This window comes from Periplaneta americana, chromosome 2, assembly GCF_040183065.1.
Source record: "Periplaneta americana isolate PAMFEO1 chromosome 2, P.americana_PAMFEO1_priV1, whole genome shotgun sequence".
NCBI lineage: Eukaryota > Metazoa > Arthropoda > Insecta > Blattodea > Blattidae > Periplaneta > Periplaneta americana.
In genome coordinates, this window is record NC_091118.1 from 146,471,966 (window position 1) to 146,488,537 (window position 16,572).

The following is a 16,572-nucleotide window of genomic DNA, read 5'->3' on the forward strand; positions in this document are numbered from 1 at the left end:
TAATTCAGTGCCCACCAGGTGATTTCAAGAGAGACGACGTATGTAACTAATAGGAGTAAAATATAGGAAAGGTAGTGGCGAAAATTAAAAAAAAAAAATCCAATAATTAAGTTATTGAGAAAAATTCATTTGAAATTGGAATTAACACAGAGAACTTTTGAAAACTGCAATTATTAAAACTACAAATAACCTCTTAGCATGCAACATAATGATTAAAGAATGACACTAATAGAAACCTACTCGTGATCATAACTCACCACATTTATTAAAACGGTAAGATACTTACGATTAACATTGTTATCAGAAACAACAGGAGCCACAGCTAGCTACACTTCTTTTCACGTGATGGAGACATCGTGTACTCTAATATAATTTGAAACAAATATTGTCGCGTGATGGAGACATCGTGTAGTCTAATATAATTTGAAACAAATATTGATCTCACACATGTCTCGCAACTAGGCAGAGGCTTTTTCAGAATAAAACTGTTCTTACATTATTTTGAATAATGACAAATCGTGTGTGATGCAAGTGATAACTTTCCTCTTTGTTAACAAAAAGAGCCCTACGCATTAATAAAAAGAAAATTGGAGTAGGCCCTATAAACACAATAAATACTAAACTCTTGATGGTACAAACTTATTAATACAGATATTTCGCTTATGCTCAGTCCGTCTTATAATTCTCTGGGGCAATGGTACTTGTATTGAGAGGGGTTAATTATCCAGCAACGAATATTATGATTTACGGTACATTTAATTTAAATCCGAGGGAATGAGACATTTTTGAAAATTTTAAAGTCTTAATTATTACTCTTTCATTTATAAATCAACTTTTTACAAAACCTATAGCGAAATGTTTAAATTAAATATTGATGTATCCGAAAAATATAATTTATTTTATTTTACCTGGCAGAGTTAAGGCCTGCTCTTCCACTGACCCAAGTCTACAATTAATACAAATAAATAATAATAATAATAATAATAATAATACGTTGTGAAATATTATTATTGAAAGTGTATCATACAAGAATATGAAATAAAGTATTCATTGGAAACTACGGGACACATTATTCAAAGAGGCAGTGTACCTTTGATAAGCACTCCTTGCGGAGGCTGGTGGTACTATAGACCGCCATGTTTTGTAGGGAACGATCCATAGTACTGTTGGCTTCCGCAGGGAGCGCTTATCAGAGGTCTTTAGCCTCTCTATAGTATCTAATTCGTTGTTTTTCATTAACACGACATATTTTATGTAGTATATCTATTTACTACACGGATCTTTATACAACAATTACTGCTCTCAAACAAATATGTTCTATATTGTCTAATTTGTATTATGAATAAGAACTCTTACCTAAGTATAAGTCATACTTCCAAGCTTCTTTGTTCTTGAATTGAACCCAAGAGCACACTGTGTGGAAATTATCTTTGATAACAGCAACTCCACGTCGATACCGAATTATATTGTGATGTTGTGGTACAAAGTCAAAACACACATAGTCCTTTTGGCTGTAGAGAGAAAACATGATCGATATAGTATTTTGTGATGTATAATTGGAGAAAACACATTATAAATACATAATAAATTTCAGTGACATACTACTGATAAATTTATAAAAGCTGAATGAAATAACCTTCACAATTATGACAAATTTCACAAATAATATTATTACAAATTTAATGCTCAAATCCATTGGTCTGTGGTGAACAATGACACAACTTACCAAATAGTAGCTTTTAAAATTTACAAAAGTATGTTAAAATTCAATAACTTTGAATTGAAAAGAATGACACATAATGAAACTCACATTTTGGCAAGTAAACTGAGAAATTTTAATAAAATCAAAATTCGGCCATAAAGAGAAATGCAATGTGATGATGACTATTATCGAGTAATTTCGAAATTACTTGAATTATCTTCAGTTCACTGGTACATCAAACAGATAGATTACAAGGAGAATGTACGAAAAAGAATACAGAAAGCCACAAATGCATATTATGTTTTAAGCAGATGTATTTTTGGGAAAGAAGAGGCGGATAAGAGGACTAAGACTTGAATATATCAGGCAGTTTTAGAACCAATACCCATATATGGAAAAGAAAGTTGGACAGTGATCAAGAATGAGACAAATATGCAGTACAAATGAAATGTTTACGAAGAATAGTAAGAAAGACATGTAGAGATTGAGTTAAGAATGAGAGAATTTGAGAGGAACTATTATTGCCATCTGTGAGTAAGAGGATTGAAGAAAGGCAACTTTCCTGGTTTGGACATATTATGTGGCTGGATGTTGATAGTAAATTACGTTAGTTAATGGAAGCAAAACCATTAGGGCAGAAGAGACCAGTTGGAAGATCAAGGACTACATGGAAAGAAGGGATTAAACTAGTTGCAGCGAACAGAGGAAAGACAATAAGCCAACTTGGCAGATTACCAGGAATTCAGAAAGTGGGTTCAAGGCAGTCCTCTAATGCCATGATAGTGGTATAACAAGGAAGAAGAAGAAAAGAAGATCTTCAGTCCACGGTACTGGATGTTTTTCCCTTGTCATACATTATCATGTGTTCACTCAGCTGTTGCCTTATGCCCATGCCATAGAGCCACAATGTGAGGTTTACTTCAATGTCAGTTCAAAGATATAATCTCCCATTTACCATATTGAATTGTTAAGTTGGTATTAAAAAGAGGAATGTAAAATAAAAGAAGAAAAGAGAAAGACTTCTAAACCCATTATAATCCATGCTACATAAACACTGCATAACTGTTCTACATTTCTAGTAGCATTAATAAAGGTACATCACTCAATGACATGGAATGTCATAATATACTGTTATTTTTAGAATAGACCTGTCCGAGTATGAAACTTGAAACGAAACTTTCCAATATAGGATTTTTATTAGCCTTGGCATTAAATTTTATAATTGCAGTATTTAAATTCTGGTAATTATGTATCAAAATGATTAGGCTCGCAGGTTTAAAATCAGAGAAGACTGTAAATGAGCACTTAACTTCTAAATTGTTTAGGCCTCAGTGGTTGAATATTTATTGGTTTATTCACATATTTATTTTCGTAAGTAGGTAGTTGAAAGAGTAAACTTATTCTTATTACATTACCATTACTGAAAGAAGGAAAAACCATCACGAGTCTATCATTTGTTGAAGTTTTGCTAGATGGCATAACTGTCATATCTTATAATACTGTAGGCAGTGCTCTCTCACGATTTTTTTATGTAAGCTACTAAACGTGAAATTGTAAAGAGATTGGTAAGGCATTCTTCAGCATAGAGCTGTGAGCCTTTGTGAAAACAAGAAAGCACATAAGGACGTTATTTGCCGTTCAATTATTTGCTGAATTACAGTGCATTTGATTTATTATCATAGGAGCTACGACATGATAATGTTTAACGGTGTGGCAAATAGATTCCTCGTCTGGTAGCTCGGCAACGAAAGAACAAAAATGGTGAACGATACTATCTACCTAGGCTTTATAGAGCCTTCACCTCCTATGATGCAAGCAAAGAGAAGGAGTCACGCCGGGAATAACAGCGTCGCGACTGTACATATTAACTGAAAAACATCAACCAATATCAAAAGTCCAAATGTGTTGACTGCCATTACCAAAGAGACATGCTAAAACTTCAAAACATTTTCTATTAATTTAAATCCTAAATTCCATTATTAAAATTTATATTTTTAGAATGTTGTAAAGAGGCTCTGCCTCAGAACATTTAACTACAAACAGCAACTGCAAAATAGCATATAAAATCTGACATCAAAGTATTAATGTAGAAAATACTACCCAAAAGCCACCAGCATAGCTTAATCGGCTAAGGTACTTGCCTGCCGAATTGGTGTTGTGCTCAGGCGCAAGTTCGATTTCTACTTGGGCTGATTATCTGATTGGGTTTTTCCCGAGATTTTCCACAACCATAAGGCAAATGTCAAGTACTCTATGGTGAATCCTCTGCCTCATTTTGCCAAATATCATCTCACTATCATCAATTCCATCGACACTAAATAACCTAGTATAGTTGATACAGCGTCGTTAAATAACCAAGTAAAGGAACTACCCAAAAACCCAAGAAAATAGAGAAACTGAGGAACAGTATACAACAAAAAAATAAAGGAATCTCCAATGAAGACAAAGAAGTAAAAATAGTACGTATTAATGGTACATTCGACCACATAATGATAAATTTGCAGCTATGGAGAGAGTAAATCTAAGGAAAAACACATAAATGTTTGCCAAGGAACACTCCAACTAGTAGAATAAAGAAAACTGCCAAGATGACAAAACTGAAAAATCTTGTATAAGTTCTTGTATATTGATTCGTATTGCTTAACATTTTATACATCAAACAAAGTTACATACCAGCCATCAACTGTAAGCCTGGCCATCATATATCGTGTGTCTCGTTGTTCACGGCATACATAAATGGTTCTTCTATACCGACCCTCATCTGGATACCAGGTCTCAATTATGTGTGTTTCATTAATGAAGATGTCAGCATCAATATTTGCAGTGTTAATCCAATCACCAGAGAAATTCTGTGGAAGACGACAGCCAGCCTCGACCACCTCAGCTTTAACTACAATAACAATAAGAAAGTGTAATAGCCTCTCAGATCATCATTCAGTATATCATATTTTTATTAACAATATTCGAATTAAATGCTCAGAGCCGTCTTCCACTTTTTTTAAAGCTTCCCTTCTGACACTTAAGATAGCACACACATGCACGCACGCACGCACGCACCCCCCCCCCCAACATAATCACCATGGTGCAAAGTTAAATTTTCCTTTTGAGATAATGTTTATACAGTATAACTCCGTTAATTAACTCGTCAAGAAACTGTGTCCTTAAAGTGTTATAAGCAGGACAGCGCTATAGCCGGGAAATGATTTAAGAAATTGGGAAAAAAAATTTAGACACTACTTCTTAGGAAACATATTTTACTGTGCATTAGTTACAGTGCAAAATGCAAATAAGAGTTCATCTCATATATATATATATATATATAAAAAAAAAATTGTTCTTTGCCTGCCATGTGTTTGTACCACACTCTGCAGTTCAACTACAGAGAACTTCACTTGATACACTACTAGGAGCAACACTAATGTAATTTTTCATTTATAGACAAAGATTTCCGCTTTGCTATTTTGCACTATCAAACTTACTGCACACTTTACAGAATTAATTCAAAGCATGACTAAATTTCACAGAAAGAACAGGAATGTATATTCTTTCATACAAAGGAAAGTACCAATAAATACATCTTCGAAAAAAAATTGTCTTGCACTCGTGGTGCAATGACCCTCAGAACAGTCACAACATATTTCTTCACCATGCTTTTAAAGCTGCAAGTTTTGCAATTTATACAGAATTTTTTACTCATTTCCTATCTTAAAAAAATGTTACAAGCAGGATTTGGTAGCATTACAAGAGGGTAATATTATGCAGGACTTTATATGAAACCGTATAAAAAGAGCGTAATAAACGAAATAGCATTATAAGCAGGAGCGTATTAACAGGTTGTACTCTGTGTGTGTGTGTGTGTGTGTGTGTGTGTGTGTGTGTGTGTGTATATATGTATATAGCACTCATGAAAATGTATGACAATTCTTTTTTGAAACAGAGTTCATAAACGTTTGCAATATATGATTTGTACCAATGAAATAATAGTTACCTGGAGTAATACGTAATCTTTCTGGACTTTTTTCTGGAGTTTTAAGTGTATTGCATTCTGCTGTTATGGACACTCCAATATACAAATCATCATCTCTATTTTTCAGGAAACAGCGATACTTTTCATCTTTTCGTGACTCTTTTGTGTTGGCAACAGCAAAGAAGTGATTCTTATCTACAAACCAGTCACCTAAACAGCTATACTCAACCACTGAAATATAAAAATTAATATTAAGACACAAATGAACTAAGAATGTGAATCTCCCACCTCACTGTATTGTAAGTATAAAAACTGAGAATAGCATTAGTCACCTCAGTAAGTACCAAAACTATAAAGTATGAAGTACTTCATGCACATTTTCTTAAAATTTATACTCTTACTGCTGATGAGCAGTGTTACATAACAAAGAGTATTGAATTCTACAGTGTGATCAAGAAGTCCCTCTGCAACTCCAATAGTTCTAAACGGCATTTCTTGCAAGTTGAGAGGGCGCGAAGACATTCTTTTCCCCCTCCCTATTCCTCAGATACCGTTAGCGACCGAGCAGTAGCTGTTACTTCTTATACCTGCACCCCCTACGCTGTACACAGAACAAAATAAAATATTTACTAAAGTACACTAGGGGATATAAAATGCAGCCATACAGATGTTTGACAATGACTTGTTTCAGTATATTTTAGTGTCATTGTTATAATATTTTCAACTGGCTACTAATAAAATTAACGAATGTTGGTTTGAATGTTGGGGAGCGACACAGTGCAGATTGTCCCAGTGTGTATGTCGCAGTGTAGCAACTAACGGTGGAGAAAACATTTATCTTTTGCCCTGAGTGGTTTGAGATTTGTTTCGTCCTTACAGTTTACTTCGTAGTGTTTTGTGAATATCGGTATAGGAAATAGTGTACACAGTATAGTGTTAATTTCTTATATAAGTACATAATTTTTTTTATTTAGGATTAGGACCATATGTTATCGTAGTTTGTAAATTATTTAACGAACATTATGGCTTCCAGCAGTGTTATAAAACATAAAAAAGGTAAACCAATGCGAAGTGGTCAGCAGAGATGTGTGTTGAATTTATTTGAAACGTTATGTGCCGAAAATCCAACTTACAGTTTAGAAAAGGTGGCTGAGATGACGGGGAAACTGATGGGAGTGGGAAAAGCAAGTGTTTATCGCATCAGAAGAGAGGCGAAGATGAATGACAATAAATTAAAGAGTCCGGTGAAATTTCGCAAAACTGTTCCACTATTAGAAAAATACGACGAATTCACAAAATCAGCAATAAGATCTAAAGTTCGCCAATTCTTTTTTCGTCAAGAACTGCCAACTTTAGACAAAATATTAGCTGCGGTGAACGGTGATGAAGATAATAGTGATAATAGTGGTAAGATGTAAAGATGTATGTTAATTTAAATTAATTCTTGATTTCCGCACAAAACAGATTATGAAAGTCTATAAAAAATTTCTAGTTCTAATTTTATTATAATGCATGTCATAATACAGGCTTTGTATTATAATGTTATTATTCATAATTCCACTTAAATTCACTGCGTAGTACTATAATTGGTGTAGCTGAACGTAGAAACGCATTACTACTGGTTCAGTAGACCTATGCTTATTAAGATCGAAATACTTAAATTTAATATGTCAGTTGTACGCCTGTTTTAGTATTTATTTTTTCTTATGTTACAAGTAACTGTCGTATATTGAACTCATTAAATATTTTTAATATGCAAATTATTGATATAGACAGTAATAAAAATAGAATTGACTTCTTGGTATAGACTTTCGAAATATAGATTTTGACACTTTGTGTTGTAAGTCAATTAGTCGAGCGTTTTTACGACGGACTGTAGCACCTTCCCCTTCACTGACGGTAGAGAGTGTGAGTAGAGGGGAAAGCCTCTCAACCAAACTGAAATGGGGATTAGTACTCCAGGAGAAAGTTGGCATTCCTGCTTTCATTCGGTTTGACAATCTCACATCCCTAGTCCTTCATATGCTTAGCCACCAGTACAGCTCATGCATTTTGTCAAGACACACCCACACTCTTTCTACAAAGTTGCACACGAGATCGGATGAGTCTACTTACGAATTACAGGGGAATGGGTTAGCCTTTGCCTTGAACTTGGCAGACACACGCCCAACCTTCCCTTCTACTCCTACCCCCTGTACAGAAACGTTATTCCTGTACTGCACATCCTGAGTATCTTGACAAAATGAATGAGCTGTACTGTCGCTTGAATTCTCACGCCTAGCAGATTCTCAGCTACACAACCACCACATAGGGAATTCTCAATCACACTGTACTATCAACTAGCTGATTTTCAAGACATTCAGATCTGGCTGACTACAGCAGAAATCAAAGATATTCTCAATGTATGTTGTAACAAAAGGAGTTTTCTCTGATCTTAATATGATGTTGAAATGGAAGTGTTGTTCGGAACAGACCAAATTTCTTCACTTCGCGAAAAAAATACTACAATGGGGAAAGCTCATTTTGAAATGACGCTCTTCATTTATCCATTATTCTATTTCTATCAGTTAATAATTCCAGAAAGTCTTTATATGTAATAATTGTTAATTAATATTCTAATAAAATCTTTATATGCAAATGTTAATTCTACTGTGTAAGACAATATGAATTAACAGAGAGGCCACTGGCCAAGCTTGAGATGCATGCTGTTGATAGGTTAAAGTTGCTAAATTGGTACCAGTACTTAAGGGCCGAATTCATACACATTTTGCAGCACGCACTACGAGCATATAAGCTAGCCCCAGTTATCCACTGGTTACTAGTACAGAATTCAAATCATATCCTATCGCTAACACTGGTTTATGAATATGAAAAATGCTGATAATCCACCGAAAGCCCGCGCTAAAAATGTCTATGAATACGGCCCTAAGTGTTTTATTTATTGAAAGAACATTGCAAGGTACAATACTGTGTTGTATTCACATTCTCTTATCCATCTTTGCTCTCTTTTAGTCAAAAATAGCCATCATGGTATTTACTTTCAATTTGTTTTTATGCTTTAATTGATACTAATATAGGTGAAGTATACAAACTCCTTAAGTGAACCAGAAGTTCATGAACTCTATTATTTTGTACGTTTATTTTTGGTTTTATATCTACAATAAATTAATTTCTGAGCTTCAGACTTCTTTAAACTGTGAAGATGTAACTTGTATAATATTATTCTATCATTCAGAGGTTAAGGAACAAGTCATTTAATTCGAGATCTAAATAAAAGCCTTTTAGCGTCAGTTAATTTGTATGCTTTTTTAAATGAATTGTCCATTAACAATTAGTATAATATTATCGATAATCATAACAAATCACAAGATAACGTGCTTGACATCTTTTTTGTGGGGTTTATAGAAATCTTTGATAATTTTTTTTCCATTGAAAGTGATAAGATTTACAAGTAACCATGAACATAAAGTTTATTGATATAATAATGAATAACAGAATATGAAGAGAAAAGTTTTCTGTCTTCATATATTGGTCAATAGCACTAAAGAACCCTTATTAATTCAGACTTATAAAAATTTGAATGCTAATGTTTGACTTATTGAAGCTTGTGATAATAAATGTAGAATGGCATGGTCCTTAATCAAATCGAAAACCACTCAACCTAAAAATAATAAGGTGGTTGTTACATGTGATGAATTTAATGAGTATTTGTCAAATCTTCCTGAGAATATAAATACTCAGTTGGAACTATTTGACACTTCAGCAAGTGAATTATTATGAACTTTAATAAATCGAAGTTGGTTTTCAAATGGAAATATATTTCTACAGATGATGTTCTAAAACTTGTTTCTTCCATGAAAAACATACACAGTAACGATATTTCTAGTAAATTTATGAAACAAATTATTCAATATATTGTAGATCCACTGACTGCTTGAATTAATTACTGTCTTAGCACTGACATATTTTCTGATGCTTTAAAGATTTCCAAGGTGATTCCCATTTTTAAAAAGGGCAACAATATGGAACCCAGTAGCTGTAGGCCAATTTCACTTATTCCTGTTTTTGCTCAAATATTTGAAGCTGTAATAAAAATCAAATATGTGAATACTTTGAATCTAATAACATGTTTTCTAATTCTCAATGTGAATTCAGATCTAATTCTAATACAATCAAAGCTATTATTAGTTTTATTAGTTATATTTTCGAAGCTCTTGAGGACCACAAATTTAGTTCTGCTACATTTTGTGATTTAAGTAAGGTTTTCGACTGTGTTTCGCATGATGTAATATTAGAAAAATTACAATATTATGGTATTATAGAGAATGAATTGAAATTATTTGTATCTTATTTCAGTAACCGTCAGCAAGTGTCTTCATTGAAGCCAATAAATATAAGCTCATAAATGTAAAATATGGTGTGCCTCAAGGTTCAGTGTTTAGTCCTATTCTGTTTTTAATAATGGTTAATGATTTGATGTGCAATGTCTCTGCTTATTCTGTGGTATTTGTTGATGATGCCACTTTTTTGACAGGTCATAGTGATATTAATGAACTGAAAACTCTTACTAATTCAGTTTACACGGAAGCTAAGAAATGGTTTAATTTCAATAAATTTCTTCTAAATGAAAGTAAAACTGCATCTCTTATTTAGTAGTACAGCCATGGAATATAATAACTTCAAACTCCTTAGTATTATTGTGGACACCACACTTAACCTGGGCAGACCAAATTTATTTTGTTTGTAAAAAATTGTCAAGAGTAATATTTCTTCTACGAAATTTGAAAATATATGTTCCGAAGAAGTACATCAGAGTTTTCTATTTTTCTTATTTTCATAGTATACTTTCTTACTCATATTAGTAAGGTTCTTAAGTTATAAAAAAAAAGCTATTAGAATTATAACCAGCGCTTTTTTTCAGCCGGAACGCGTTCCGGTAAACTTTTTGCCATTACAAATTCCGAGATATATTTTATAAGTGAAATTGAAAATTACAATTGCCGCCACTGCCGAGTCCAAGAGTTTACATTTTCTCATGATTATCGTTGGTGCAAAAGTAACTCATGCAATCTAGTGCTGCCATCTTCCGTTATTGATCCTGAAGCTATAGCTCGAAATCGCAAAATTTCCATTATGCTTAAAATCGATGAGCTCCGTTTGGAACTTACTGTAATATTTAAACCTACGTTTTTGTTGTATAATGTGATCGAGTGATAGAGTTCCAGTAAACTTTTTTCCAGAAAGAAAGCACTGATTATAACAAAGTCATCAATGAAGGCACACTGCAGATCGTTATTTGTGAATGAAAGAATAATGACTGTAACATCACTGTATATTTATCAAGCTCTAAATTTTGTTAAAGATAATTCACAAATGTTGACACATAGGAATGATGTTCACCTATACAACACCAGAAACCGTGACCTTTTTGAGTTACCTAAATGTAGGCTAACCAAAACAATGAATAATTATTTTATTATGTCTTTAAAAATTGCAAATAAATTTCCGACATATGTTTTCAATCTGGAAAGGAATCTTTTAACAGACTTGTCTCTGGTTGGTTGATCAACAGACCCTTTTATGATATTAATGAGTTTTTAATGTTAATGTTGTTGAGTGTTTCTGATACAATTTTATTGTTTTTTTATGTCTCTGTTGTTTATTTTGTATGCATTATTTGACTTTGTCAACTGCACAAATATGTGTTCACTGACTGTACGTTAATCAATTTACTCAATAATCATAGTATTAATCACAAAAACGATAGTGACAAATGAATACATAATCATACATAATCTTACATTTAAATATCTATTTTAATTTCACTTTATGCAGGATTGTTACATTTCACAATGATCAACTGTATATAAAAACCATAATCTTAATGTAAATTATCCTTGTATACTTTGTTTAATATTCATAAAAATATTTCCAACTTACCACCGTCAAATGTCCCTGTCATTCCAGGACATTTCTTATAGGTAATATTGAACTTTTGATTCGTGATAAGAAATTGAGTTCCAGCAGTCTGACAAGATCGAATCTGTGCATCTGGATTATTACATTCTCCAGTAAATCGAAAACGGTTCTGCAATAAATAGTTAATAAATAAATATAAATGAAAACAAGTTGAAATGATAATAATAAAATGTTACCAACAGCTGAAGATTCAAGCATCGAATATTATATCATAGTAATGCTTGAATTTCTGTAAAAATAATTGTAATTTTCTATAAAATATTTAAAATTAAGAGACATGTGACACTGTTCAATAATTGCATTGTAATTTAAATATTTTCAATGTTAATTACATAACAAGTAAACAAATTTATGAGTAATGATTTTGCTTATTACTTGAGAATTCAATAAAATTTTGGTTGGACTAAAGCATTAGTCTTTCACTAGCCACATGCGTCATCATCTATAGTTATATTTATTACAGCTTATCATATATGTTAACATAAGAAATAAGAATAATTGATTAAATGGCGATCTTAATCGTGTTAATTGTGTAAGCATGTGTGGTAGATAATTGTTTGACAACCTATCAATTAATGATTTTTCAAAAATTTAATTCAAGATCTAGGAAATGAACTGAAACACTTTAAAGCTTAATTTTCTATTTTCAACCTTTTATTTATACTTTAAGTTAATATGATTACTTAAATTACTAGAGTGAGTGGGTGAAACAACACATAATAAAAAAGACACAAAAATATAATAAAATAATATTCACCTATGAATTCTAACATATCCTTGCAGATATCAACAAAGAATCAACAATATGTGTAGACTATTTTAAATAGCACAAAGCTTAAAGAATAAACTTCTAAAATGTAGTAGAATGTAATTTTCAGAATAAATAATAACATACCTGATACGCAAATTGCCATACACCTTCTAAACTAGATCGACAGTTTACTGGAACATAATTCTCTGAGAATAATGTTGTGATATGTTGGTCTGGGTTAAAGTCCCGGCAAACTCTTTCAACTGTTGGCACTTCACCATTAGCCAAATTTACACAACCAGCTGCACAAAATGCATAAAAAAATTAGATACATTTCTCTAATTACTGCATACATGCATATCTTAAAATTATTAAAAGTGATCAAATAAAGCTTTATGAATCCGGAATATTACAATTTGTTGTTTCTTTAGCACGGGTGCACACAGAATCAGACGCAACGCAACATTTTGTCTGTTTGTTTTTAATCATACAGTTTCTAGCAGCCTGCTAAACAGGTCTATGGGACAAACAGACGCTCAGCCCAACAAATGATTTTTCTGATATTTCCTTAGTCTGCCTATTGGCAATTTCACTGTCCTGAAATTCTTTATGTCCCAACACTCAAATCACTTTAACTAAACAGTATTCAGTCAGTTGTATGAGCTAATACTAGGAATCTCATGACCAATTTAGATCAAAGATAGGAAATTTAAGAGATTGAGTTGTTCAACTGTCAGGACAATTATAACATTTTTATCTTTGTAGTCCTCTTTAATACTTTCTCACACTAATTCCTATAATAACACAAATATCAGTCTGTGACATGCTGACCAGATTATAAATGTAGAGCTAAACTTTTACCAGGTAAGATTTTTTACTTGACTCATACCTCCAATCAAATATTACCACTTACTTTCTAGTTTTTCCAAAACATTTACTGTTCTGACCAGAAGTTTCACACAGTAATAACATTTGCTATCTTGGAAAACAAACGTATAGTTCACATGAAATTCTTCTTTGACATCGATGCAATATCCCTTACGAGACATTGTGTCTGCATTTATTTCTGTTAGTGTGTTGCGGCCGTTCTCCCATGAAAACCATGATCCTCTTATTATTATTGGAATAGAACAATTTGTTGCTATGCCACCTGGAAAAGAAATAATAATCGAAATGTAATTCGAAAATCGATGGTGGAGTAGATCTTCATAATTACGGTAAATAGCCTATAATTAAAAATTCCTACAAAATACACATAACTTAATGAGTACATTATCGACTGTATATTATAGGCTAGCCTATGTGTAATGAACAAAATCTATGTAATGGCACCTTTTGCTTTTACTTCTGTTCTTATCAGTATTCTGGGGCATGACGTAATGAAACCCCAGTATGAGTTGTGCTATTCAAGAAACCAAACAAATTTTGAATAGGCTAATATTATGACATAGGCCTAACTCTGCAATGTAACTTTTAGTTAATGTTTCTATATTGTAAGCATACCTAATTCAATTAAGGTCATGGAAGTGAAATGATCTCAAATGCATTTGAGGATTAGACTGTTTGAAACACTTCGCTACTGTGTGCGATGAAAGACTACACCCTTTACACAGCCTTTAAAAATAGATTTCCGCAATACAAACTACAACATCAACATTATCACCACGATGTTCAAATTACTGAGCACTTATTAGATAGGCTATCTCTTGACTCAAAACTCCACGTGATGATGACATGTAAGAGTTTCAAAGATACCTCGTCATTATAATCACCTCCTGATTACTTTATCCTCTAAAAAAAAAAAAAAAAAAAAAAAAAAAAAGCCAATTATTGTATATATTTTGTATAAATTTATGGCAAGATTACACGGCTACATGTGGTTAATTCATCGGCCACTTCAGTATATAAATTGAAAGCTTCAGTTAACCAAGGGAGTATTTCTTTATAATTACTACGTTACAGTGCAAATATATTTATGTAGCCCCTACATGGCTTTTAGTCGAGTAACATGTACCGTAAACAAACCAAAAATTGAGAGCAGACACCAATTTCGCACCGAAATTAGGGTGGAAAGTTGCCTCTTCTTTTGTTTTTTTTTACGACGCTGTATCAACATCTCAGGTTACTTAGCGCCTGAATGAAATGAAGGTGATAATGCCGGTGAAATGAGTCCGGGATCCAGCACCGACAGTTACCCAGCATTTGCACATACTGGGCTGAGGGCAAATCCCAGAAAAAAACCTCAACCGGGTAACTTGCTGCAACCGGGATTCGAACTCGAACCACCTGGTTTCGCAGTCAGACGCGCTAACCGTCACTACATACTGTAGATGTGGACGAAAGTTGCTTTGAAAGTGGGGGCTGCCAAAAAAAAAAAAAAAAAAAAAAAAAAAAAAAAAAAAAAAAAAAAAAAAAGGCAAGTTTTCGTAAGGTCAAATCAGTTACAGGTTCTGTTAGGTTAGTTTACGCTTTTGATATAGGCTACCTTGCAATTGTCTAAGACTACTTCACCCAAACCGGATCCCCTCAAAACCTCTCTCTCCCATGCTGACTCGTATTATCTTTGGAGCAGGGTCCTGTCTATAGGCGTTCCTTTGAAACACTATTGGGATAAACTCCAGAACACGGTTACTTTCTTTCCTTTCTTCGCTCAAAATTCTAACCTTGTGCACACAAAATAAATTAGACACTGAAAAGTGCCTTTTCGTAAACATGATGATGTCCGATTAAATAAATAGTATCATACAATAACGATAGTTTTATGACTATTGAAGGGTTGGAGTGTGACTAACCAAACCAACAATGTCTCGAGAGAAGAGACCTAGTTGCTAATTTCCTAATGTTACTTTACCAAGCACTTGAGCTGAACAGAACATAAATGTACTACGTTTCAAAAGAATAATGCTATACAACTAAGTGACCTACTTGAACGCTATTTACAGAATAATAACAAAGCCACAAACACCAATGTAAAATCCAATTAATTTTCTAGGATTTCACTTACTTTCGATGAAAAATATAAAGACGATGAGCAATAAAATGCTTTTAATGATCATATTAAAACAAAGTATATGGCTTTATCAAATAATCTTTACTCTACAAAGTAGTCACTGCCAAATGGCTTGTATGATTCACTGCCTTAATAACAAATTTGAATTCGTAACTCGTTACACTTTGTACACATATACATACAACGATACATACACACCCATTCCATCACAATATCACATTCCACAATTCGACGCTCTTTGACAGTGTCGCCAACACAGAAGAATTGAAATCAACTAAAATCCTCTCGAAACACCACAGAATCTGAATAAAAACCGCCCGATTTTAAAATGTAGCGTAAATAACTAACAATGAATAAATACCAGTGCTTTTTCTGGTGGAACGTGCCGGAACGGCGTTGTATTTTTCATCATGGAATAGAGAAATTTAATAAATGCGTTTTCTTCGAACTCCACCTAGGCCTTCAAAGTGAAGATGCATCTACATGGTTCAACTTTTCTTTCAACTTTACGCTTTCAAGCAATGCATGTAAGATTTATATTTAATATTAATAGTGAAGATGACGGCGCATCATGTAGACACAGAATCTTCATGCATCTAAATTGAACACGCGTTTTAAACTTGATTCTTTCAATATTATTCCCCAAGGTATATGGATTTATTATTCCCAATGGCACGCGTACGCGCATGGAAAATTGAACCGTGTAGAGCAGCTATACAGCTGGACGAAAAGAAGGTAGAAACAATAAAATTCCCATGCTCTGGACAGTAGTCATCTCGTTCGCTATAATATGAGGGGCAGTCAAATGAAAACGGATCACCATCCATATATCTAACGGCAGGCAAGTTGAATTTCATTGCTGAACTGACATCTGGTGGCGACTCTTGAAATCACAGTTACAACCTCTGCTTCGTTCGTTTATTGTGCTGAAAGTGAGGTTAGAGATACGTGTGTTCGTCCCAACGAGCACAGAATACATAGAGGAGACACTAGCATCTTAATACCATAGGACGGAGTGAAGCCGGTTTGATGACGAGACGATAAAAGTCACCCTCGGCTCTCTTTTTCCGCATGCGCCATCGGTGTAGTATTTCCGCTTCCGGTGTGATGCCGGGCCTCGTTGTAAACATAAAAATTGTTTTATTCACCGCATTCTAGATTCA

The 16,572-nt window shown here is 33.4% G+C and overlaps 1 protein-coding gene across 3 annotated transcripts in view; it reads right to left on the minus strand.

Annotated features, from left to right (window-relative positions):
- The window catches only part of udt (protein undicht), a 28,623-nt gene extending 12,981 nt beyond the window's left edge, over positions 1 to 15,642 (minus strand). For 2 of the 3 annotated variants that reach the window (XR_011330988.1, XM_069818605.1), the window contains exons 1-7: positions 15,404 to 15,641; positions 13,313 to 13,549; positions 12,544 to 12,701; positions 11,610 to 11,757; positions 5,691 to 5,900; positions 4,376 to 4,592; positions 1,357 to 1,511 (exon numbers count right to left, since the gene is read on the minus strand). Coding sequence is in view for 2 of the 3 variants with exons in the window: in XM_069818605.1 (XP_069674706.1) it covers positions 1,357 to 1,511; positions 4,376 to 4,592; positions 5,691 to 5,900; positions 11,610 to 11,757; positions 12,544 to 12,701; positions 13,313 to 13,549; positions 15,404 to 15,455 (1,177 nt within the window). In the remaining variant the exon portion in view is untranslated. Of the gene's footprint in view, positions 1 to 1,356; positions 1,512 to 4,375; positions 4,593 to 5,690; positions 5,901 to 11,609; positions 11,758 to 12,543; positions 12,702 to 13,312; positions 13,550 to 15,403 lie in introns of all 3 variants that reach the window. The other variant, XM_069818606.1, reaches the window with a different exon arrangement.
- Between the last annotated feature and the right edge of the window lie 930 nt (positions 15,643 to 16,572).